This window comes from Belonocnema kinseyi, chromosome 6 (genome assembly GCF_010883055.1).
Source record: "Belonocnema kinseyi isolate 2016_QV_RU_SX_M_011 chromosome 6, B_treatae_v1, whole genome shotgun sequence".
Lineage (NCBI taxonomy): Eukaryota > Metazoa > Arthropoda > Insecta > Hymenoptera > Cynipidae > Belonocnema > Belonocnema kinseyi.
Genome location: NC_046662.1, coordinates 146,933,792 through 146,960,037, shown reverse-complemented (window position 1 = coordinate 146,960,037; position 26,246 = coordinate 146,933,792). Strand labels below are relative to the sequence as shown.

Here is a 26,246-nt window from a genome sequence, read left to right as displayed (position 1 = left end):
GGAGAAACAGAGAATAATTTTCTGAATATTTTTTAATGACTTGCAGTGCTATCAACTTCAATTTAGGTGAAGGAAATTCATTTCTGCATAAGAACTTTCTTACCTCTTTTTCTGAATACACACCTTCTTCTCCTAAATAGGTACGATATTGCGCCATCTCAACTATATTGTCGATAATGGCATATTATATTTTACGAATGAATAGGAAAGTAGTCTAAGTATTCGAAACTAGATCGAAGTAATTTATAAAGTTATAATTTAAAATTTACAATCAGGGCTTCTACTTGACAATTGCTTAATTTTTAATAAACTTACAATCAAGTTTTATATAAGCAATATTAATAAATTTGAAAATTTAAATTATTTGTACAGTAGAGAATAAAAATAGTAACGTCTTCCGATAAAAAGGAAACTAGATTCAATTAGAACCGCGATTAATCACGCCTACGGCCACTTCTCAGAACCGTAAGTCTTAAGCTCACGGAGCGAACCAAGGATTCGGGTTACAAACAAGTGATACTTTTGCAACTCTAAGAGCACCGATCACAAAGAAAATTACTTTCACCGAACTACTTTAACTTTTCAAGGTCTCGAAACCTCTCCTCCTTTTCCTTCTCCGAAAGTCGTAGTTTCAGAAAATATAGCATTTCTTGTTTTAGGCAATTTACGATATCTTCCTCGAAACGTTCGGCAGGGCAGGGCCGACATCGTAAGAGCAATAAGAATGGTCTGAAGCACTTTTAGTGCCGCATTATGTCTGTTGAGATACATCGTTCCCGCGTAAGTATGACACTTGAATAGTATGTGTTCTAGACTCTCAGCGTGTGCATGACACGCTCTGCACCTACTCCTGGGAACTTCTTGACGTAAAATGCGTTTACGTTATAATAAAGGGGAAATTACATCGTCCTGATATGCTGTTATAGTTCGAATTAAGTCCGGACGATTTGAGAAAAGCACACGTTCGTCCCTTCGATAATAACTGATCCTCTGCATTTCTGTTAAATTTTGAGTGCATTTTCTTTTTGAGGAGCTGTTTGAGAAAGATTTTGAGCTCTGCTTCCTTTACATATGGTTTTAGAAGTCTGACATTTATACACAAGAACTGGCTAAGGGACTGGGTTGCCTACTCTACGTTTTTGTAGAGGAACGCTTCTTTTCCAGTTTTTTCGTACTTTCTCACCATGTTTAGGTGCGGATCCCTTCCATTTGCAACGATGTACGCTGTATCCATATAAGTCAGTTATAAAGAAATTGGAGAACCAGAAAACCACGCTCGTCTTTATAGCGTGAAATGTGCAATCACAAAACGAACGAATTGATATGCAAGCTCTTCTGCATATGCAAGTTCTTACGCGTAGCCTTATCTAGGGCCGTAAGATCGCGTTTCGTCCATGATACCGCCCCAACCGAGTAGAGTAGAACTAGGACTGTAAGCATGCTAGTCGCATATAGCGCTTGCTTAAAGCCGACAGGTTAGAACACCAAATCTGTCGAAGAAGGCGCTACTAACTGCTTCAAGAGACTCCTTCACTGATATTATACCCTTTATGCTGTTTTCGATTTCCGAAAACGTTCGTAGTTCCTCATCGCTTAAGCGTAATCTTGAACACTTGTCTAATTCAAAGTCCATTTCCCTCTCTTTGATGTATCCCTTGACTCTATTAAAAGCAATCTGAAGTTGTCTCAAGCGAAAAGTATATATCTACACATCATTTATATAAAATACATAAGTGCATTTCTGCTTGCCATGTTTTTCGGCACCGCAGGAGTACCCAGTAAAATTGCTTAGTGCGAAAGATAGTAAGAGGTGTGATACAAAAGAGTAAAAAGCTCATATTGTCGCCCTAAAAGATGCCTCTCTGAAAGTTGATGCTGTTCGCTATCACAGGATAGGCGCTGTACAGTGGGACGAAATTGAGAAAAGCTAGCCAAAATTATAAAATGTTCATAAAATAGGCCAAATTCTATTACTATTGAGTTTCCGGGGTCGCTGTTTACGAATCCGATGTCAACAATTTGGAAAACAAAATGGTGAATTTAATATGCCGTCAAGTACGCTAAATAATTTTTTTTTGTTCCAATCGGTATAAGATGGTCTTCAAGGTCGCTGGTTGCAAATACGATGTCAAAAACTAAGAAAAGAACAAAATGTTCCATCAGATATGGTGGCCGAGTAAGCTAAATTAACTTTTTATGCTTTTCAAGGCTGGTATTTGGGTTTTTTTTCAAAAGTTTATTTAGCACATTCGTCCACCATATTGAATTCTCCATGTTATTTTTTTTATGCTTTAAACATCTGATTCGTAATCTGCGACTCTTAGGACGCCCCTTTATATGGATTTTTAAAAAAATCCAAACTTATTTAGCATACTCGTCTCCCGTATAGGATCCTCTATTTTGCTTTCGACATTTTTGACACTGAATTTGTTGGGATTCGCAATCCGCGCCCTTCAATAATATTCAAATTAACTATTTCCTATAGAGGGCAACTCTGTGTCTCACACACATATTACAGTCATACATATACACACTTCACTATTCCCCCTTAGTTCAGGTGCCTGTGAACATTTACACGACACAAATACTTTTTGCACTGTTCTGAATAAACTTCGGTTGTATATTAAATTCGGTTCTCAATCATAATTTCGTACACCCACAGACCTTGCTCTAACAGAATTTGTAATCAGCCACCCTAAAACTTGGTAGTAGCAGAATTACGATTATTATATGAACATTTTATACTTTTGACCAGCTTTTGCGATTTTTTCCAACTGCGTGATGCGCTTAAAAAAATTTAATTTTTCATAAATAGCAGAAAGAAGCAACAAATTGTTACAAATATCGGTTCTATAGAATTTTTCCGAAAATCTCATTCAATTAACAACATTAGGCACATTTGAGCTCACTTTTGATACTCCTGGAAAGTCAAAACATTCTTAAAAAGCGTACATTGAGCTTTATTTGGATATATATTAATCAAATCTTCCAGCAATTTGAAGAAGACATTTCCTGATAAAACTGATGAAACAGAGTATGCATACGCGTTATAAAGCCGTCGCAAACACGGATAATGCTTGAGAGTTTTTCTTTCGAGACCATCGCTGAATAACTCTCCGCCACTACTTTTTACTTGTTAAAAAAGTGCCAAAAAATAAATTCGAAAAGTCCTCTGACCAAACCAAGTGGAATGTACGTTTTCGGGTGCATTACTTACGGATCCGTATCCCCTGTGACCCCTAAATTTTAGGATCAATTTCATTTGGAGGTCAACTTCGTTATTTTGAGATATATCATCTTTTTGAGCTCAGATTTTGAAAGAGCGGGGAATTTTACGTTCAAAAATGTTCTTACCCATGGGTCCCTGTAACCTGTAAAGGGCACATGAAGGTAAAAAACATTCTTTAGCACTTCTGAACTTAGTGGATTGTCATGGTTTGCTCATATCGAGGTAATGATCCTTACAAAAAAAAAATGTTTTACTTTAGAATCTGAAAAAGCGGGAAAACCTAGGTTCGGATATATTTTCGCCCATAAATTCCAGAGACCTCTAGCGGTCATATGAAGGTCAAAAAAATTCTTCCGAATATAAAGGTGAAATCGATGATTCAAAATTCCCTGAAAAGTATCTCTTTGTGGTAGCTGGATAAAGAAGAAATGAAATTCGCACTTAGATTCACATTCAATTGCAGAAGTTGCTGCAATTGTAGTGCCATTCTCCGGCAATCGTGCGTGTAGTAAGTTATGACCCTTACATCTGGGTATTTTATCACTTTTACCCACACCTGTAAGTAATTGTAAGCAATGGAAGCTTATGGCTTGCAATTTTCAAGTTTTTTCTGTGAAATCTCTAGGTAAAGGCGTGAATCTGTCATGACATGCACAAACTAAAGTAACTGTACGTTACAGGGATTCGGAATCCCAGTATGAGCGATTGGTCAAGGTGAGCAAGCGGGCCCGCAATCGCCGTCATCATGCGACCGCAGCTCTACATTGGTGGGTAACTAAGCGTTTGTAGAGTCTACTGCTATAAGAATAGAAAGTACGCCGTGCAATACGCGTGTTGACAACTTTTGTGTTGTTTATGGAAAATTCGTCATCAGTGTTGATAAAAAATCATTTACAGATAAATTGAAAGAAAATTACAGAAATTTCTTCAGACTAGATACTAGTGAGATGGATCATTTCTGGACTCCGAAAATTATATGCGTAAAATGTAGATTGCAACTTTACTATGAGAAAAAAAAGAGTTTCCCCACTAATGATTTGGCAAAATCCGACAGATCATAACACGGATTGCTATTTCTGATTAACTAAAACATATCTCTTATATCTTATGCATTTGTTTGAGTCTGTGACTCTTTTTATGCTCATTACCATTGACTATGATATAAGAGAAATTAATATGTCGAATAATAAAGATTCTTATAATATAAATGCGGAAAATATTAAAATGCAAGTTGAAGATTCAAGAGACGAACATAATAATCACAGGTTTATAGATGATTTAGAAGAAATGGATGATCAACATTTGAATTCTATTGCGTTGAACTAAGTGACTGGGTTCGAGACGTAGGACTATCGAAACAACTTTCCGAGCTAATAGCATCTAGATTTAAAGGAAAGGGGGTTCTAGCTCCTGGAACTCGTATATCCTTCCACCGAAATCGAGATAGCTCATTTAGGATTTTTTTTCAATGAATTGAATTTGGTATATTGTAACGATGTTGAAGGTCTAATAAATGAATTTAAGTGCGTTAAGTATGAAGCTGGGGGTTTGTGTCTATTTACAGTTTCTTTGAGAAAAAGTTTAAAAGCTGTTTTGCTCCATAATGGCAACATATATGCTCATGTACCAGTCGGTCATTCTGTATTGTTAAAAGAAGAATATCAAAATCTTCATTTACTGTTCTAGAAATTGAATTATGATTTTGACGACTGGCCAAAAACAATGTTAAACAGACTAGCCATTTAGACCAAATTTAACAACTGGTACTGAAAATATTATAGAGGACAGTCTTATTTTTGTACATAAAGTAATCGTTGCACCTCTACATACACTGAAACGCCGTTTAAGTTTACGCCTTCATAAGTTCACTCTCGTTTAATTTCACGCGTTTCTTTTCGTTTAGATTTACTTTCACCTCCCCAACAAGATCTCAGTGCTCCGCCCATTCAAGCTTCCCGTATATATATGTCAAGCAATCGCATTAGCATATGAAGAAGCTCCTCTCATAATGAGAACATTGGTAGGAGCCCTTCCCGAGTAAAGCTAAGTAAGCTGTTTTCGTTTCGGAGGAGTAAACTTAAAGGGGGTTTCAGTGTATTAATCTAGGTTTGGCTAAACAATTCCTCAAAGTAATGAAGGACGTACATCTTTGAGAAATTTGCAAAACTTTCTAAAGCTAGGAATAATGAAGGAGTCTTCGATGGCCAACAGATAAGGGAACTGTTGTAGGATAAAGAATTTGAAAGAAGAATGGTAAACAGGGCGCGAGCGGCATGGCAAACTTTCTGATAAGTTCAACAAAAATTTCTAGAAAATAATAAAGATGCTGATTACAAGATTATTGTGACTAAAATTTTAAGAAATTATAGAAAAATAGGAGATCTAATGAATTTAAAGATCCATTCTCTTCACCACGACTTCAAGGAGGTCAAAAGACATACCCAGGTTATTGGGGCATAAGTATGAAGGCGGAATATTGCTAGACCCTGAAGCGAGATACTACCACTCTACATAAAAGAAAATTCCTTCGTAGATATTTCGCTGGTAAGCGAACGCGCTATTTGTGAATTTATTTGGTTAATGACAGCCTATATATGACCTTCAGATGACATCTAGAGGTAACTAGGACCCACGGGTAAAAATATATCCGAACGTAAAGTTTCCGACTAATTCAGAATCTGAGCTGAAAACGATAATAAATTTCAAACGAACAAAGTTGACGTTTAGATGACATTGATCCTGACGTGTAGGGGTCATACGGACTACGGATTCGTGATCAGTACACACGAAAACGTATTTTGTAAGGATCATTACCTCGATGTGAACATACCATTACAAGATACTAGGGTCAGAAATTTCGAAGAATATTTTTTATCTTTACGTAACCTGTAGAGGTCATAGGGGCCACGGATTTGTACAGGGCCCTGATACTGTGCAGAAATTGCCGCAGCTAGAAAAAAATTAGCAACGGATTAAAAACAAGAGATTGAAATATATACTAACCATAGGTGTGGTATTTTCTAAATTTGCTTGACCTATGCCCGTAAAAACTATAAAAGTCAGAGATATAACTGCCGTAATGGAATCTGTACTAATTCAAGTTCGCGTTGTAACTGATTTGTATAAAAAGGAGGGCTGTCTTTCAGAACGGAAAACATCTAATGGTCACTGGAAGCTGGCATGTCTAGTGTTTTTCTTCTATTTTCCATCGTAGAGGTAGCACTGTGATGCAATGGCGAAATTCTTAACCCTTTGTCCCATTTTGCCGCCTCTCCCACAACACTTTGTCCAATTAAGACCTTTGCACTTTGCTTTTAGGTGGCTGTATTTGTGACAGCGATAAAACCTCCTGATCTTGGTAGCCTTTCGGACTTAGCAGGATAACCACCTCAACTAAAAATGTCCTCATTAAAATGTCTTGCCTCACCCCAACGAAACATCAGGCGGAGTTAGCGGTGTGACGTTAGGGCCGTCCACAAATTACGTAAGGGTCTTTTTACACATTTTCGAATCCCCCTCCCTTCACGTAAGGTACCATAAGATTTTCGTGAACCCCTCCCCCCATCTTGCGTAATAATTTTTGATATTAAATAGGACGTTATTGACATTGAACACTACATTTATTAGTCAATGCATGTACATTATACATAAAATCAGTCAAATCTATTTTACAACACGCTACGGACTTAAAAAGTGACAGTCTCTCATTGACGCAGGCGCGGCGGCGTGGCGCAACGTGCGGCGATCGGGGCTGTCAAAACTGCGCACCGAGCCACGACGCAAGAATCTTTTGCTCGTCCGATAATCCTTGCGTGTTTTTTCTTGATGTTTGCTATTATTTTACTTTTGATCGCTTTTACGCGTTAATATCGTTTGCTTATAAAAATTAGACTAATTCACTCATTAAGTTTTAATAATCAATACATTTTTGATTAACAGGATCATATTTAGTTTTCATTATTTTATCATGTACGAATTGTCTATTTCCCTCCCACCCGAACGTAAGAAATCGTAAGAAAATTGTGTACCCCCTCCCCTCTGAACCCTTACGTAATTTGTGGATGGCCCCTTAAACACTTTTTAGCAAACGAAGCTATTTATTTCTGTAACCAGTCGCAGGGATACCCTTTGACCTTATGATACATTGAAAAAAGTTAGCTATTTGACCTCAATTATTTCGAAGACCAGCCGCCGAGGTGATGTTGCGCCGCACAAAAAGCATTGGAAAGGCGTTCACAGTGTTGTAATGAAAAGTGGAGTCTATTGAGTATCCAGCCTATCAGCCTACAAGTGACCAGCCTTTTTTGAAAGATAACAACTTTAGCTGTTGGAAGCGATCGGAAATAGTCCGCTGAATCAAGCGTAGTTCCGATCCCCAATCCTCTTTCCCTCCAAATTGCACGCCTGTACGGCTAATTACCCTAATAAAATCATTTATGGGGTTGGTTTTAGGGGTCTCAGCTCTTAATCTTAGATTTCTTGTGTGATTTATTTTGACATTATGATTTTGAAATGCTTTTTTGATTAAACATACATGTGATTTTCCTAAATGCGATTTGACATGTGATCTTTGATTTCGTGTGTAATTTGTTTTGATATTATGATTTTTCAAATGCTTTTTTGATCCGATGATTTTTAAATGTGCGATTATACATGTGATTTTGCAATATGCGATTTAACATGTGATCCTTGATTTCTGGAGTGGTTTATGACTGATTCGATGACCTATGATTGTAATATGCTCTCGCTTAAAAATCAGTTCAATTTGTGTTCGCCAATCGTTCCCTGCGACGTTCGTGAACATTCTGAGATAGAGAACTTATTGTTCTAAGGTGTTCGTAGATGAAACAGTTGATAATACCTCTATAAAAAATTGTCGACTGAATTCAAGAATTTCAGGTGATTGAAAAAGCTAGTCTTATCCTTCTATAGCCTAGATGTTAAAGCTACTCTTATGTTAGTTAAGTTCGTTGACTAGATTCACGCATACTTTATGATTGAAATCACTGTTCTTATGCTATGACCTAAGATGGAAAATAAAGTTTTTTAAAACCTTTGATAAGCTTCGTGAAATTTCTATCACCAAAATTATATCACTCTTATGCGTAGATAGCTGAGAAGTTCAGAGAAACTATATTAAGTCTCGTTGACAAGTTTCCCGGACACCTTATGATTCAAATGGTTGGTCTTATGCAATTAGTTAAAACAGAACATTATACTTATAATAATTTATGTCCAAGAGACAAAATATTCTTCTTCTACTAAAAGACTGTTAGAAAACGACGAGTCTGAAGTTGATGTCAGATTCCGGAAGTAAAAGCGCATAGACGTGTGCCCTTACGAGAAATAAAAAAGAGTAAGATGTAGTTCCAAAACTATTTCGGTGAACGTTACAAGTGTTTATCTGCCCACTACAAGAAATGGGAAAGAGGCAGCGGCGTTTACTAAAGTATTTATGTGAGTAGCAGGTAGAGTGCATCCAACCCCCTGCGCGATATTGAAAAGGTGTAATAATGCAACGACTCTACCCCTAACTATCTTCAATCACAGGGATGCCTTACCACCACCCACGAAACATTAGAAGAGATAGCGGTGTGACCTGAGTTATTTCTGTAACGAGTCGCAGGGCTACTTTCGGACCACACGAGACTTAAACAATTTATGTGTCTGATAATACCGGTCTTATTCGCTTCTTACGAGACATTGAAGGGATTAACAGTGCTGCATTCTCTCCTACTGAAAAGCTATTTTTTAAGTGTAAAATTTTCCTTTCTCGATTTTTATCAAATGTCTATATTTTTACACCCCCTTAGCCAGAAAAAATATATTTTCACCAAGGTATCTATCTTTCTGTCTTTCTGTTTGTTAGGCAGCTGTTTTATATAATAATTCAAAAAGTTAGAGCTTTTTCAAAATTGTTGAAAATTTTTCTGTTCAAGATTTAAAAATTATATGAACGGCTATTCATATTATTCAAAGACTGCAACAATTTATTCTTACCAATTTTTCCGATAAAGGGAAAAGTGTCAGAGTTATAGAATTTTCAAAATGAAAGAGAACCGAAAATAAACATTCGAACGCAAACAACGTATAGAAAAAAGTTACTTTGCCGTGCCACGCAGAACTCAGAACTTTATTTTCTGAAACCAAAAATAAAAACAAATTTAATTAATTTATTAGTTTCCCTAGATCGTAATGCTGAGTTTTATTTTATTTTATTATTATTTGTTGTGTTTTAACTTTTTGAATGGAAAGCACTGATTTTCGAGAAAAATCGACATTATAAATTGTTAAATAAACAATAATTGCGACCTTTCAAATTATGTATAGAAATAGTGTACAAAATTTCACAAGGATCGGTCCAGTAGATTTTAAGTTACAGTTGGCAACGGCCATGAAAACGTTGAGCGCGAGAAAAATGCTTCAAAGTTTTGCATAGTAAAAAACCAGAATATAAATATACTCACACAGAATCATTATTGCCAGGTCCATAAAGTATGGAACTTTCGTCTAGCATGTAAAAAGCATCTTTTTGATCTTGTCTATGATGAATTCTGTCTTTTTTGGTCTAATCCGCAGCTCGATGATCGGCTGTTCTCACTCGTGTATTATTCACTGATAAATTTCGAAATGTCGAAACGTCGCTCACTAATAATACCAAATTTCTCTCAATTTTGTTCCGATTAACTTAAAATTTTGATACAATATTCCTAAGATGCTGTGCGCTAATTTTATGAAATAAAAAAAGGCTTTTTGTCGTTAAAGACCCTACTACCGCCTTAAGGTAATAAGTAAATACCAAATTTGAAGTTTATTTTGCAATATTCGAATCAGCAGGCCGAGGTACAGAAATAAATATCATATGCATTTTATATAATACAGTTAAACATAATATAGAAAAGCTTGCAATTTCGACAAAATCGAGTGCGAAGCACGAGATACGTAATGAGACTGTGTTCGTTAAAGGCACTTAAACAATAGGGATCTAGTTAATAGTTAAAGAGCTTGAATAATAGGGAATTCACAATCAGCAAATTCCAGTTGTCGATGATACGAATCACGAGAAACGTAATAAGAAAGTTTTCGTTAGAGACGAAGGAGCTGTACCAATAGATAATTCACAATCAACAAATTACAGTTGTCGGTGATTTTGCCTTTAATTTAAAAATGTCTGTTTACAGACGGGGGAAAAATACAAAGATAGAGAGTGTAGTGAGAAGTGAATACATATTCGAGCGCAAAGCTTAAAAAAAATAATTCATCGAGGGAGAAGCGTTAGAACCAAATTCCCAACGCTAGGCACGCTCATACATACGAGAGAAGTGAGTCACACGCAAATTTTTTTGCATGCATTAATAGCGGTCCTTCCTGAACCCTATTAGATTCTATGTCAACGTGGCCTAGGAAATATCTATAATCACTCACAACGAAAATTTGGAAAGGATTATCAGTGGTGACGAAACTGTTTTTGTGACCAATCACGGGAGTACCTTAGAACCCCTATAAGACATTGGAAATAGCTAAAAGTTTTAATTAAACTATTATTGTGACCAGTCACAAGGACTAAAACTATTCCTATCACCTCGGGCGAAACATTAACGATTGTTAGCAGTTGTATCTAAACTACAAACTATTCATGTGACTAATCACAGTAGTGCTTTCTTTCCACGATGCGAAATTGGAAATTGATTAGTAATGTAACCTAATCTATTTTTGTGATCATTTACGGAAGCTTCTTACATCTTTATGAGACATAGAAAAGGGATGCATTTCTCCGCCCCCTCCGACAGACATAGGATGGTGGAAGCATTGTTACATAAAATAATAGTGTAATCAGTCATAGAGGGACTTCCCGCCCACACACACACACACACACGCGACGTTAGAAAGTCTTTGCGGTGCGACCTATGTTCTTTCTGTGACGAGTCATAGTATTGCCCTCTTTTCTTCACCGGAGATCGAAAAAGGTTAGCAGCCGTACATATGATATATTTGTTACCAATTATGACGTTGCAATTTATTTGACAACTCACGAGTAGGCGGTTCCCTGGCTGGAAGCAAATCTTATAATTTTTTTTTTAACTTAGGTGTCACACGCTACACCAAGACTGATTTCAGTTGACTTATGTTATATTTACGGCCAATTTTCAACGTCTGTCTTCTATAAAACAACGATTCAAAGACGACATCAAGACTATCTATTAGATCGAAGTTCTGGTCGTCTTGCAATAGGGGATAAGCAAACTCACGCGCATTTTCCATCAATGGTTGCCAACATTAAATGTTGTCAATTGTATCCGTTAAGATAGGACTACCGTACCCCAGTCCCGGACGACATACTCGGCTTGTACTTGAGTCTGGATATTATCCTAAAATCCCAATTGTTTTTAATTTCACTAAGCTTAATACTAATACTTCGCTATCAGTCGACAATTAAGACCACGCGACGCTTTGACTCGCTTTCTTTTCGCGTCGACATATTTTCAACAGAACTTTGTTACTTGTAGAAGATTACTGTCAAAGTCCTATTTAGAATCAAAATATCTTTTGAATGACTATATTGGCTCTGGTCGCCACTATGATCTCCTACTCGCAATTTGAGATTATCTTAAAAGAGATTTTAGAATACCTTCCACCTTTCTATGTGTATGCATATTAATGTCCAAAATATTCCCCCTGCCAATGATGCTTCTTATCAGGTCCACTTTGGTAGATATTACTTAAGGTTAAATATAGATGGCCCTCTGAATTCGAGAAATAAGATTCCCTATAATCCAAAATATGAATCCTAACAATTTTAATTCAATCCTAATAATGAACCTCGTGGCCATATCATAGCCTTCTGTCCTAGTCGACCGCACCTAACTTTCGACTCAGCTGCAGATGCTCAATCCTTTAACTATATTCAAAGTTTTCAAGATTCACTTCGCCAGACTCATCCTGGGGACCAAGGTTATGGTCTGAATTCTTATAAGCGCCACAGTTTCCTACTTTTTTTCGTTAGCTCCAGGTAGATGATGTTACAGCCATGAAATTTAATAGTTTACTTGTGAACAATCCGCTCCTGATTATCGCGCAAGTACTGTATCGGCTTGGATAGAGAAGATTCCGATTATTGAAAAGTCGTAAAAGATAGATGGAGAAAGGATGCTGAGACTCAAGTCTGAGAATAGGTCTATATTCTAAAAGGATGTGGCAAATTTAAAGATTCGTGTCTGTAATGGGAAGAAAACTCTACAGAGAGCGAGAGCAGTTGTTTAAGGATTGGCTGAGTAGGAAAAGGTAAAACTGAGGGAGCGCCAGCTTGAAGATCACAGAGAGAATTGAGTAAAGTCAGAAACAGAAAATGAAAAGGAGGACTGTAAGAAGCAGAATCTATATGGTGAGATTTTATAAAGGTTCGCTGAAGACTCTTAAACCCGTGAAAAGGAGAGTGTATACATAAATATATACATGCAGATACCGCAAAACGTAGTCAAAATATTATAATCTCAGAGGTAGACCGATTAGATTTATAATAAGCATACAGGTTTTGAAGCAGCGAGGAAGCCTTATTCAATGAAGTAGAAGGTATGGCCAAAAAGATCGAGTAAGAGTTCTGAAGGTCCATACTTTATTAAAGCAAAAATTTCTCCAACTATTTATGAAATCAAAACTAAAAATGGTGAGTCAATTGGTAACTGGAATGTAAAGGGCATACAAAATACACTATTAAACTACTGGAAGTAACAATAACTAAATACTAATACCAACAGTGAAAAAATTAAAATAGAACAAAAAATTTTATAATTGTAAAAAGAATGAGTAAGAAAAATGAAATGCTTCCGATTTGTAACAAATAATAAAGGGAGTTCAGGATTGGAGTAATAGGTCAACACACATGCGGCGAAATTGCTGTTACCATTAGGACTTCGAGAAACAGAGGAAGAGGAAATAGCCAGGGGGGATAATTGAATAAGAGAGAGAGAACCAGAGACAAGAGCCTGATTCCTTTATGCAAATTTAATACATCACATTAGAGAGGTAACGATTAGAAAGCAAGAATATCAAAATCAGAAAGAACAAAGACTGGAAGATAGGAAAATATAGATAAAGGTATGGGGAGATTACAAAACGAATTCAGCATTTTGGTGGGAACAGAGAGTATGAGAAAATAGAACGAAAAGAGTTTTCTACGATCAGAAATGGCAAGATTTAAAATTAATAATGAAGAGGACGATAGGCCGATAGATAAATGTTTAAACAAGTTTTTTTAACCAATAAGTTACCGGAAACGAATTTCAAGTCCACCATAATGAATTAGATATTTTTAATTTTGAAAATCTGACTTTAAATTCAATTTCGATGACCCATAAAAGCAGAGATTATTAATATTGAGCTACTCAAATTTAAAGCGAATGACCATAAAGATATTTTTGTACGTGCTGTTCGTCATATTGGATGAGCTATTTTGGGTTTTAAAAATCTGACTTTAGATTTGTTTTCAGTAACTCAAAACACCCTAGAACCATCAAATTAGGTTTCGTGATAGTGAAAATATTTTTGTAAGATGTGGTCCACCGTACTGGGTTAGCCGTTTCACATTTTGAAAATCTTATTTTAGATTCGGTATCAGCGACCCAAAAAGTCTAAGACTAAATAACTTTTAATCATAATATAGTAGAATTCGCTGATAAAATTTAACAAAAGTTCCAGTAGGTGTGGAGCTGTTTACCTGTAAATTTTAATTTCAGTGGTAATTTTATTTTTTAATATGCTATCATTTGAAAACAGTTTTATAAACTTTCAGACAATTCCACTTCACTTGGTATGGACATGTGAAAATTATTCGTTACTAAGGGGGGCTTGAAATCACTATATGAATTTAATTACAACTAGTAATAACCCGCAAATGCATCCGAATTTATTATAAATACTCGCATTTGTATAAAACCTTGGCCAGGGTAGAGGAAAACTGAAGAAACCCACCTCCCGAGTTCACCTGCTTTTTTACAGTCGAATTTGAAGACAGACATACAACCTTATCGATACCTAGAATACACAATCATCTTCAGCATTAAACCTTCCGCTCTGTATTAGTTAAAATTCAGTGAATACATAAACCAGTTGTACGTCGAAGACACTTACCCATCTGAGTTCTACCCGCAATCGAATTGGCTTGACATCTGGACTCTTCCCGAGTCGAAATTCACCTCGCGGCTAATGCCGTCGGTTGACGAATTATCTTAGAGGTAGTTAAGTGAAAACTTAAAACAAGTATAAAAACACTATTGCATGCTTGGTTATCATTTCAAGAAGAATGAACACAAATTGATTAATTGCTATAAAAGAAGTGAATCCTGTTCTAAATAAAGGTAAAGAGGAAGTCGGGGAGGTTATAAAAAAGGTATAGGGAATATGAAGAACACGCACTCCAGGGTTTGTTCGCTTAATCCAGACCTCTGTCACAAAAGTCCTTGCATACCTGCCAGCTTGAGTGGTCCACTGCTCCAGAGCCTAAAATGCCTAAGAAAGGCTAATGCTTATCATCTGTCTGAGGGAAGTTTTTTCTCGATCAATGAATATTCGCTTACGCATAACTATTTGAAAGACTTGCAAATTAACCTGATGACTATTTTTAATTGGATAAAAATTCAAAAAGTTATATGCTTTTCAACATTTTGAAAATTTACAAAAAAAGGAAAAAATGTTTTTTAATGGTTTACGAAATATCAATCCAAATTTCAACTAGATGTAGAATATATGTATTTCGAAACTATTCTTATGAAATTTCCTAATTAAACAAATGTTCCAAAAGTTGGATCATTTTCAAAAATATGCAATTTTAGTTTTCAACTTTGATAAGCTTTTTTAAAAACAAATCGAAAAACGTGCAGTTACAATTTATGGCTGTAATTCCTGAGAAGTTTGAATCGCAGTTCTCGATTTAAGTTATAATATTTAAGATATTTAAGAAAATGTAGGTGAAGTGTTCGCATTAAACGTATGAAAACAAGCCCGAAGCGCGAGAGCGTACCGGCGTGCCCTAGGCGCGCTTAAACTTGGCACGAAGCGTCGCACGTGCAGCGCGAAATAAGAATGAGCCGCGCAGCAGGCATATTTTTTATCTTGTAAGATCTCAATAAAAAATAATCAATCAATTTCTTGTGGGTCTTGAGGAAAATAGAACCTATTAGAATAGCCACTCGGTAAATTGTATGCAATTCAATTGCAGATTCAAATAATTAATCTATTTGAGTCGCTTGATAATGCAAACGGCTTTAAATCTAAAATTTACTGCAATGTCCATTTCAAGGAAAGTCATCTTTTACCGTCGTAACGATCATAAAATATTCCTATTTGAATTTTTAAATTACAAATCAAAGTCATAGAATCCTATCCCGCAAAAACTCGATAAAAAATAATCAACAAATCTTATGTGGGTAATCTTCACATCAATGAATTAATCTTTCAACGCCGTAACGTCCGTAAAAGAAAATTAATTCTATTGGAAATCTTGCAATTGCACGTCGAATTTCTTTCACTGTATATCACGAAATCTTAATAAAAACGTATTTGGCTCCTAGATTTTATTCCTTCTGTGGGTTTGCGCAAACTCTAGTTCTACTTTCGTGTATCATAATACTCATACCTGGGTCAATATTTGAAAAATTTCCCTAATAATTTCTCCATTATAATAATAGCTTCAGTGAGCGCTTAGACACGGTCCTTTGACGTGGCTACTGACTGAAGGCCTCATTCCCAGCTAAGATTTTCTGTACAGTGACTTTGAAAAATTCGATGCGTGTTCCTGTACAGGTTCGCGCATGCAACCCCGTAGAGAAAATATCTGTTTCATGTGCAGGATTCTTGTGAAGGAAACTATGTAGATGATCCTCCAAAGAACCTTTTTCCAAAGATCCAGCAATCCTAATGTTGGCAGCTTCAATTGCTGCGCTTTCACTGGACAAATACATTAAACACACGATAAAACATATTCCTGCCATGGTTATAGTTTGTTGGATCGTGTTTTTCTGATGCTTGTCTAGAGAAAGCGCAACAAGTCAGTACCCAACTAGCACCCTATTTTTAATGCCTGAAGAAATGTAGATAAGCTCTATATAAAACGGATAGTTAAAATAGAATATTAATTATTAGTTAACAATAATTAGTGATCCAGGCAAGACTTTCATGTATTCAAAACATTGCAGACCTTAAAAGTCACAAAGAAATCAGTTAAATAAGTATAAGATATTGTAAAAATGTCCAGTTTTCAAAGAGATTTAGCTATACATTTGGCTAAAATAACCACATAAATTAAAAGATTTGAAATTTTTTTAATGTAACATTAAATTTGGTTACTAAGTCGTTAAATTATTCTTTATCAAGTTTCGTTTATAGTAATATAGCATTTTTTGCTCCGATCTGTTCGAATAATATATACTATGTGTCGAATGTTACTGCAATAACTATTATTGTTAAGCTTATGAATAAATATGGCGCTTCTATTGACTTCATAATACGAGAAATAATAAAGAAAACCCTAATACTATGAGGAGTTTCATCTTTATGGAACGTAGCGTATCGCAAATCAATAAGGAAGCGATAGAATTGACCACAATAGTAAGTAATATGCCGTGAACCCTTGTAAAATCGACAGCAGCAGCTGAGCGCCCAGGTAGCGCTGGTAGCACCAGACTAGTGACCTACCTGACAACCAGAGTGGTGAGCTGTTAGATAATCGCTTCCCACAAGAAAGCTTTTTCTTTCTTCCAATGCGTCAGCAGTTCACCAGATCTAGAGAAGGACTGCAGTTGTCTCTTAGAGCAACCCCGTTAGGTTTTCCTAATTGTATCCGCGTTGCCAATTTAGGCCGATTATTTCAGTATAGGTAGAAAGGACGTATAGTACACTAAAATTTCTCTCTGAAAAAGAAGAGATTATATGCTCATAAGATTTGCTATAGGCGATCGCGTATTATACTACAGTTTATACTTTGTCAAGGCCGTTCTGTGACATATACAGTTTCATCGACTTTCCTCCTACACGTATTGGCCAGAGGCTCAAGTAGGCAAAAGGTGTTTCTGCCAAACAGAATTACCTATTACGCCACGGGCAAATGATGAAAAATTGTGATTCCTAATATCTTATTAAAAATTCGATTTAAAACCCTGGTTTACTATACCGAATGCTCCTCGTGACTTAAAATATACTCCCACTTGAACTACTGGCTATACGGCTTCTACCACAGTGCAAAAACATCAGGTGAATTACTCAATAATATTTGTAAATTATAATGAAACATGCTGATTTAAGTAGGGCTAAAATAATTAATGGCATTAAATAATTTGAATATAAATCATTTAGGCTTTTAATTATCTGCCTAAAATGTTTATTTATTTGTTAAATATATCTGTACTAAACATTGATATTAATTTTTCTTTCCTAATGAAGTATCAAGTTTGCCTATTTTTGACAAATTAGCTATTTGACAACTAATTCCCCTACATTGTATTCAGCTGTGGATAAAATACCCTGTCGGTATCTGTCCGCCTGACAGGGTTGTAGTGAGTATAGTTCTAAAAATTGGTCTTTTGACGTATTATGGATAGAGTTAAAAGTTGAATTTGGTTCCGACTTCCACATCATACAAATTCTGGAACTCATTCACGTATAATTTTCAATCAGACATACAAATTTATATCCAAGAATGCAATCCAGTTTGTCAAGAATTTAATAAATGTACGAAATTTCATGAATGCCGATAGCATAAGAAATAAATCTAATGGAAGTATGACCCTATTTTCTTTCATTTGTTGTAAAAATAATACTGCTGTTTTGCATAAATTAAACAAAAAGGTTAAACCGTTTTCCAAAATGGTTTAAAAATCTTAAAGCAATATTTTCTTAAGTTTAAAGTCAAAACGCGAAATAAAACATAGAAAGCATATCATAATTTTTAATGTCATCGAATAAAATTTTTCCACTTGATATCTTTTACCATGGAATTATGTGGGCACAAACTTCCGACTCACACAAAGCAGGTGGATTAAATTGAAAGGATTCAAACGCATTATTTCTATTCAGATTGAGTCCACAATAACTTTCACTACAAACGTTTTTCAATACTTACGCAAATTGAATAATGCCCAATTGTCGTTGACTATTATACATGGCTTTAACGTTTCGACGTACACTTGAATGTTGCTTATAAATGTATCAGATTTAATATTCACATTATTTATAAGCGTTAAACCTTTTTGTTTACTCGGCGTTGATTTTGTTGATATCTTATTCCTATAAAGCGGATTCATATCTGCAGTAACCTGAACTTCGAGGTCTGTGTATACTTTTGGAATGTTTTCTTTACCTGCAAATAAACAAAATTCATTTTTTCAAACAGCTAAAAACGTTGCTTGCGATCGTTGTTCTTTTCTCACAAAGCTGTTGGAAACCCGAAGGTTATTTTCAACAACGGAATATAATTTTTAGTCATCGACAAATTATCTAATTCTTCATGTATTTTATGTCTTTAATAAATAGGGTTTAAATTTTAAATTAGGTAAACCACTAAGTCAAATTGAAGTTAAAGTATAAAGATGAATGTGATCATATTGAACAATCTACACGCATTTCTGACGTTCCCGATATAATTAACATGCACAGAGTGAAATCGAATTAGGATACTGATAATAGGTGGTATAAATCGTATAGTTACTCTAAGATAAATCAATTCATTTACACGCAGTACCGTCTTAAAGCGATTTCCACATAAATATTAAAAATGGATATTGGATACATTGGATCCATCTTTGTAAGATCGCACATACCCCTACCCACTAATTTACGTTCCTCGCTTCTTGCATAATTCACACATACCCCTACGGTCAGGATGTTCACGGAGAGTTCAATAACGTTCTTCTCTTTCCCTTCTTCGAACGGTCTCACTACTCAGGAGGAGGGTAATGTACAGGCGAAGTGGCACATGCTGAATATTGAATTATGACATACTGACGCTTACAAAGTCCTTCAGAAAGATAATACAGGACATAAATCATCAAATTGATGTTCAAATTATCGATTCAGAACACTTTATTCACCAAATTAATTTGCACAGCAGACACATTGTTTAAAAGTCGCTATGGTCTATAAATTTAGTAAGTGCATTGAGAAAAAAACAGCGTAAAGTTTGGGTATGGGAATTTCCGAAGATGATTGTCACAACGAAAACTTTTTGTTAAATTTCGAAAATGAATTGTGCGGGATCGGTAATTGCACTATTCACGGTGTGCTTGGACACACACAATTCACACAATTCACACCTGTCATTTTCTATGGTCGCGTTCATAGAAAATTACAGATCAGTTTTCCTCTTCTTTCTATATCCTGGTTCATTTCTGATGGCAAATTTATGATTTGTAACAATATTCTAATTGTTTCAGTTATTTACTCATATAACTACAATTAAAAATAAAAAAAGGCCAGAAAAGTGTAACGATTAGAATATGAAAATTATTTATTATGCACTACCCGAACTTCCAATGGTACTCGTAAATTTTCAAAGAATGTATCCACTTATTATATTCTCAATAGACGAAAACAATCGAGCTTTAGCTAATCTCTAACTGAATTTCGAAGCAAATTTTTTGAGCATTCATGATTTTGAATTCCAAGGAAGGAATACCTTTTTTCATCTGCTGCATGCCAGAGGTATCCACGTCAGGATGCCACTGAAGTGCTTTGAGGTCGTTTAATGGCTTCTTTATACATTCTTTCATTCGGTCGTCGAACAACCAACATATTGAAATACCCATGCACACCTTCCGAAAATTCAGTTGAATTTAGTAATATTTTAGTAACCTTTCAGCGTGTCTCAAAAGATAACTGAAATATTAATAGATTTATTCGAAATATCCGAAGGTGTTATTCCGTGATAATTGAGATGAGTAAAGTAGGAACAGGGCGGTCAGAATGGAATTCAAATAAATGAAAACAAACACCTTGGGCTTTAAAGTTAGCTTTATTTAAACTTACGTTGAGTAGGTTACGTCAAAAGCGAGAAAACGGCGAGGATAAAGTCGAGCGGGTGAGGCGTGGAGGTCTAGAGTCCTCTCTAAGCGTGGGGTTCGCTCGAAGAAACGTTCTCTCCAGGAGTCAGTGGGACGACGAGATGGAGTGGAGCGAGGTGGTAAGACTAGCATCAAAACTGTTCGACGTGCACAGCACTCACGACGAAACAAGTGAAGTCAGTGAGAGTTACCCAAGAACTAATGGACAGGCCGGACGATGTCCAAGGCCTCGTGACCCCTCGGAAAGTTTCACCTCATCTCGGATGCCAACTGACATTCCTTTAGTGCGGGGCAGTGCCGTGTTATTTTCTTTAAGGAACAGTTCTGTTACACGCCCCTCCTACGCAGCGGTTTAAGTGTATGTCCAAAATATTTTTCAGTTCTTTTTCCAGGCCTACCAAAGTCTTATTGCCTATGTTAATTTCTATTTTGTAGTCGTCAATTTCAATTTTGAGTAGGTTTTGTATTTCGCTGCTTATCTGTTCCCAACCCCCTTGTATGTAGAATTTTTTGTTGGTTTTTGGAGTTGTAAAAATTTTTCTGTACCTGTGCGTTCTGTTATTAGGAAAGGTGTCATGTAATATATAAATAGGTCTACGCATGAGTTTTCGCAGAAGCGGCATTTGAATCCCGTAGGGTTTTTCCGGGGTTAGTTTTCCAGAATTGCTGTACCCCTATCGATGACTGTTCTCCAATTTTCCTCCATGGTTTTCGGGTTCCTGTAACAAAACCGCAGGAAAGAAAAAAAAATAAGAAATGAGAGAAAAATAGAAAGAAGAAATTGACTTTGTCGCTTTTGGACATGAGTGAACGTGGTTCTTATGGTTGATTTTAAATATGATTTATTGTATTTTTTATTTTTTTATTATATTTTCTCCCAATCGTTTGTGATGCTTAAATGATTAGAATGTGTAATTCTAGTAACATTTTAAGGAAATTGAGTCGTTTTTTATTTTTTTTATAAAAGTTTATTGTAGAAAGAATGTTGTGATGTTTATGGCGAAGAAAAATAAAGTTTTTTATTCCTTCTTTAGTTTGTAGTTTTGTGATAATTGTATTATGAATTTTCTTCGTGTTTCTTCGTTTCAAGCTTCCTTGAATTTCTTCCATTCTTTCTAAATGGCTTTCTCTTCCCTTGCTTTCTCCTCCTCCTTTCCATATTTTGTATTTACATTTTAAAGTTTTTGGTTTTTTTTCAGGCTATGGCGATATGATTCTCTTACGAAGTTTAGACTACATTTGACCATTTTGTCCTTAAAATCCTGTTGTCTGTCCATGAGCACTTGAGTGGGTTGGTTAGTATCTTCTAGTAGATTAGTTCGTTTCCGGTTCATGGTCTTACCAGAATTGGTGCCGATGTGCATACTAGGCTGGGGCGAAAACCCAACATTGTGCGTCTGGGAAACGCCTGGGTGCGGAAAAGTGGCCCAGTCCAATCCGAAACTCAGCGCAATTTGAAACTTTGAAATCGGATAATATCTTCAGTCTGTTCTTTGTGGGTGAAATCTCGAAATTTCACTACAAACCACTAAAATTTAAGGTTTTGCAAAAACGAGCTTAGAATTGCTACCGATGCCTTCCAAGGGTGACTTTACGATGAAAAGGCATCAGAGGGTACTTAGAGGTCCGTACCGAGTCGCTAAATATACCCCATGCCAATCCTCATGGAGAGGGAAATGGCTCAAAATTGCGTATTTTCGAGTAAAACGCTTAAATAGTAGTGCGGTCCCTGGGTCATGTCTGTCTACGAGCACACGAGCGTCTAACTGAAGCTGGACTACTGAAGTCAGAACTTGTCAATGGCTCGTACTGTCGGCTCACGCCTAATGTTCGTTCACTCGCAGGTGCTATTGTCGTTGTCGTTATAGTTTCTTCTTCTCATTGTCTCGTCTTTGGTTCTTTTGGTGGTAGAGATTCTGGTTCTTTCTGCATTCCCCTCTTTGGTTTGTATGTCACAGCATGTCGAAATTCGCAAAGAGAGACTTTGTGCAGTGCCCTATATTTGGTCCTCCAAAAGATTTTGGTTCGAACGTTTCGCCAACGAGGGCTGACGTTCTGCGATGTTGTCAGGAGGTTCGAAGGCAAAAGGGCTGTCTTCCAGAAAAAGACAAGGGGCCTTCGTTCGGAGACATTGCCGACGAAGTCCGTTCCAAACTAATAGTTATTTGGGAATCTGCTTCTATCCCAACGGTTTCAGGGCAGCTCATTAAGGAATGTCTCACAAATCTTCATAAAAAATACACTTCGTTGAAAAATTCATTGAAGAGTAAAACAACTTCTCAAAGTAATAAGGATGAGAAAATCGCCGCCTTCAAAGAGTACTGCTCTGAATTATTTAACATAGCCGCCTGTAAGTGCGTTGACTTGTCTAGGTGCTCCTGTCCCAAGAAAAAGAAGGTTCCAGCCGTACAGCATGCCTTCTATCTTGACCAAAGAGGTAAACGACTCATGGGAATCGCCAGCGTAGATGTCTCTGAAGCAAAAAGAATACATAAGAGAGCAGAACGTAATGCAAAAAGAGGAAAACTTGAACGGGGAGAGGGTGGGGAAAGCGTTCCTACTGCATCGGCCTCCACATCTTCCTCTACGATTGATAAGGATATAGACTTAGATTCCTTCTTTGAGGAAGGTGAAGGTGATAATCCTCCTCCTTAAATTAAGGTAAAGGTTGATGTTTCTACCGATGATGACGATTTTCACGACCTACCACGCAGACTTGTGCAGAGAAAATCATCGCAGGCCAGACTTGACTTATCTGAAGCAGCAATAGTTGCTCAAAGATATGGTATAAGTCAACGGGCTGCGGCACATTTAATCTCGTCTGTACTCCTCGCTGCCGATCAAGCAGGTATGATCTCCCCGGATATTTCTCAAAAAGTACTTGAGTGTCTAGTCATAGATAAAAGTAAGATAAAGCGCGAGAAAATTAAAATAGGCTCCAAGTTGAAGGAGGAATCATGCCATGAGGATTCTTTTTCTGGCTTATACTTTGATAGTCGGAAAAACGAAACATTGACAGCCTCCGAATTCATTAACGAGGAACACATATCTTTGGTGGCGTAGGCCATGTTGTCACACCATCGAGCCATGCCCAAGATGAATGTGATTCTATTTATAATTACGTAACAAAAGAACTGAATGGAGGCTTCGATGCAGTGGTAATCATGGGCTGTGACGGTACAAATACGAATACGGGCTGGAACGGAGGAATTATTCGTCTACTAGAGGAACGACTTGATCGTCCCTTGCAATGGGTTGTTTGTCTATTACATTTAAATGAGCTACCATTCAGAAGTCTTTTCGTATTTATTGACGGACCTAACTCTGGTCCGAACAAATACTCAGGGCCAATAGGGGGACAACTTCCAACTTGTGAGACCTTCGATGTTGTAAATTTTAAAAAAGTTGAGTGTGACTTACCTTAAATTGAGCCCACTGATCTCAGCTCAGATCAAAGGTATCTTTATGAGATATCAGATGTCATTCGTTTCGGAGCGTGCTCTCCTGAGCTGGCCTCTCGGAAGATAGGCCCCATCAACATGGCTCGCTGGCTAACAACTGCAAATAGAATTCTGAGAATATACATATCAACAAAAAGACCCACAAACAAACTGCAAGTATTAGTTGAATACTTACTCGCAGTTTACGTACCTCAGTGGTTCCACATCAGACGGGATAAGTCTATCGCTGATATGAGTCGGCACCTCTTCCAAGCAATCAAATTGTCAAGGTTTCTTTCTCTGAAGTACCGAAATGTGGTAAACACTTCCATTTAGACAAACGGCTTCTCTGCCATGCCAGAAAATATAATCCTTGGAGTGGTAAACGACCCTAGGCTTACCGTTCGCCAAGACGCACTCACCAAAATCCTGGAGGCAAAACATAAGCAACAGACAACTGTTATATACAATATTGTGCAAAAAATTAATTTTGGAGCTAATGATTTCACAGAAATGATTTATTGGGAACAGACGGATGTTTCACTTACCGTACCTCCAGTTTTAATTCCTATAACAGAGGATGAACTTACCGCTAAGCTATCTATGGCCGATGGCTTGGTACCAGACTGGGACTTTACATCTTTCCCTTGTCACACAGTAACGGTGGAAAGAACTGTGTGACTGGTAACAGAGGTATCCAGACAAGGCATCGGTTCCGAGGCTCGGGACCGACAGATACGCGCCACACATCTTTCTCGAAAGACTGTCAACTTATTTGACATTAAGAAAGACTTTGTGGGTGTAATTAATGACTCTAAGATTTAAGTAAGCACGTTTTACATATGATTGGTTGGTTGGGTAGGGCATGGGTGGAGCCCGATGTGCAGCCACCTCCACGTGGTGGGGTCTGGGTCACTCGAAGTAGTAGAACTCAGTGAGCTAGGAGCTGCACAAGTATTTAAGCGTTTTACTTGAAAATACGCAATTTTGAGCCATTTCCCCCTCCATGAGGATCGGAATAGGGTGACTTTGGCGATTCGGTACGGACCTCTAAGTACCCTCTGATGACTTTTCATCGTAAAGTCACCCTTGGAAGGCATCGGTATCGATTTTAAGCCCATTTTTGCAAAACCTTAAATTTTAGTGCTTTTTCGTAAAATTGCGAGATATCACCCTCAAAGAACAGACTGAATATATTTTCCAATTTCAAAATTTCAAAGTGTGTTGAGTTTCGGATTGGACTGGGACAGTTTTCCACATCCAGGCCTTTCCTGGACGCACAATGTTGGTTCGTTGGTTCGTCCCAGCCTAGTGCATACTCGGTACCCACTTCGTAAACAGGGCACATTAAATCGTCGAACGCCCCAAAATCTCTCGATGTGAATTCGAAAGAAGGAGAGGTCAATACTATTAATTAATAAAACTAACAAGGAAGGTACCCGAGGTGTACCTCACCCATTTTCTTGAAATTGTGATATGTTGTAGAACATCAAAAAATATTCGACACGTATTTTTTTATACGTGCCCATAAGCCCATTTAAGGGGTGAAAACCACCCTTGAAGTTCACCCCTAAAAACACATTTTTTTAAATTTCTCGAATACAATTCGAAATTTTTTACTGAAACAAAGTGGGTAACACTTGTTATTGAAAAGCACATATTTATGCATTATTTTTAGTCATCAGACTCGCAACCCCCGTTTTTTATTAATGAAAAACTATGTTTGATGGCCACTTTTTCACTATACACATTCCAAAATCTGTTGAATATTCACAACATTAATTGTTTTATGCACAATAATCAAAAATAAAGTTGACCTGTTCCGGCATTTTCAAAAAAAAAATCCCTTGATGGGGTGAGCTACCCCTAACATTTATACTGTTATATTTCGTTATTCCATTACTATATCATGGTGTAAAACTCTTGGATACTATTAAAATTGTTAAGTAAAGTTGATGTAGTTTGAAATTTTCTGAAATCAGCCCTTACAAATGAATTCAGCCCTAAAATTCAATCACAAGTATTATTTTTTCATTACTTAAAAATACCCTTGGACTATTCAGTGGCTTAAAACGTGTAATAATTTTAGTTCACATCCTTGGTATTGAATTAGAATTCTTTACCCCACTAATGTATCAACCTCTATTTTTTAATAAAAAAATGACACAGCAAGAAGAACTAACTAACTATCGAATAAATTCATACGAAGAATAAACGTATAAACGCTTGGAAAACAAATTAAGAGAAGTAAACAGCTTAAAATAACAAGATAAGATTAAAGTTATCATTTTCTTTTTGTTGTTGTCGAGATCGGACGGTGCGAAAAACCTCAACGATTAAATTATCAAATCCGTAAGTCGCCTTGCCATGTTTTGGATAGATAAGACCTTTTTCGACGATGCGATCGCACTCTTGAACTCACAATCTGCTCGCCAAAACAACACTCGAATACTCGATATTACCTCTCATCATCAGTCTTTAGTCAGAGCTTCATCGAGCTCGTTTGAATCAGTATATTAATTGTGAGTG

General features: G+C 36.6%; 1 protein-coding gene across 1 annotated transcript in view; it reads right to left on the bottom strand.

Annotated features, from left to right (window-relative positions):
• The window catches only part of LOC117174117 (protein PTHB1), a 989,848-nt gene that overhangs the window by 277,166 nt on the left and 686,436 nt on the right, over positions 1-26,246 (bottom strand). The window contains exon 10 of the mRNA XM_033362889.1: positions 18,342-18,578. Coding sequence (XP_033218780.1) covers positions 18,342-18,578 — 237 coding nt within the window. The remainder of the gene's footprint in view (positions 1-18,341; positions 18,579-26,246) is intronic.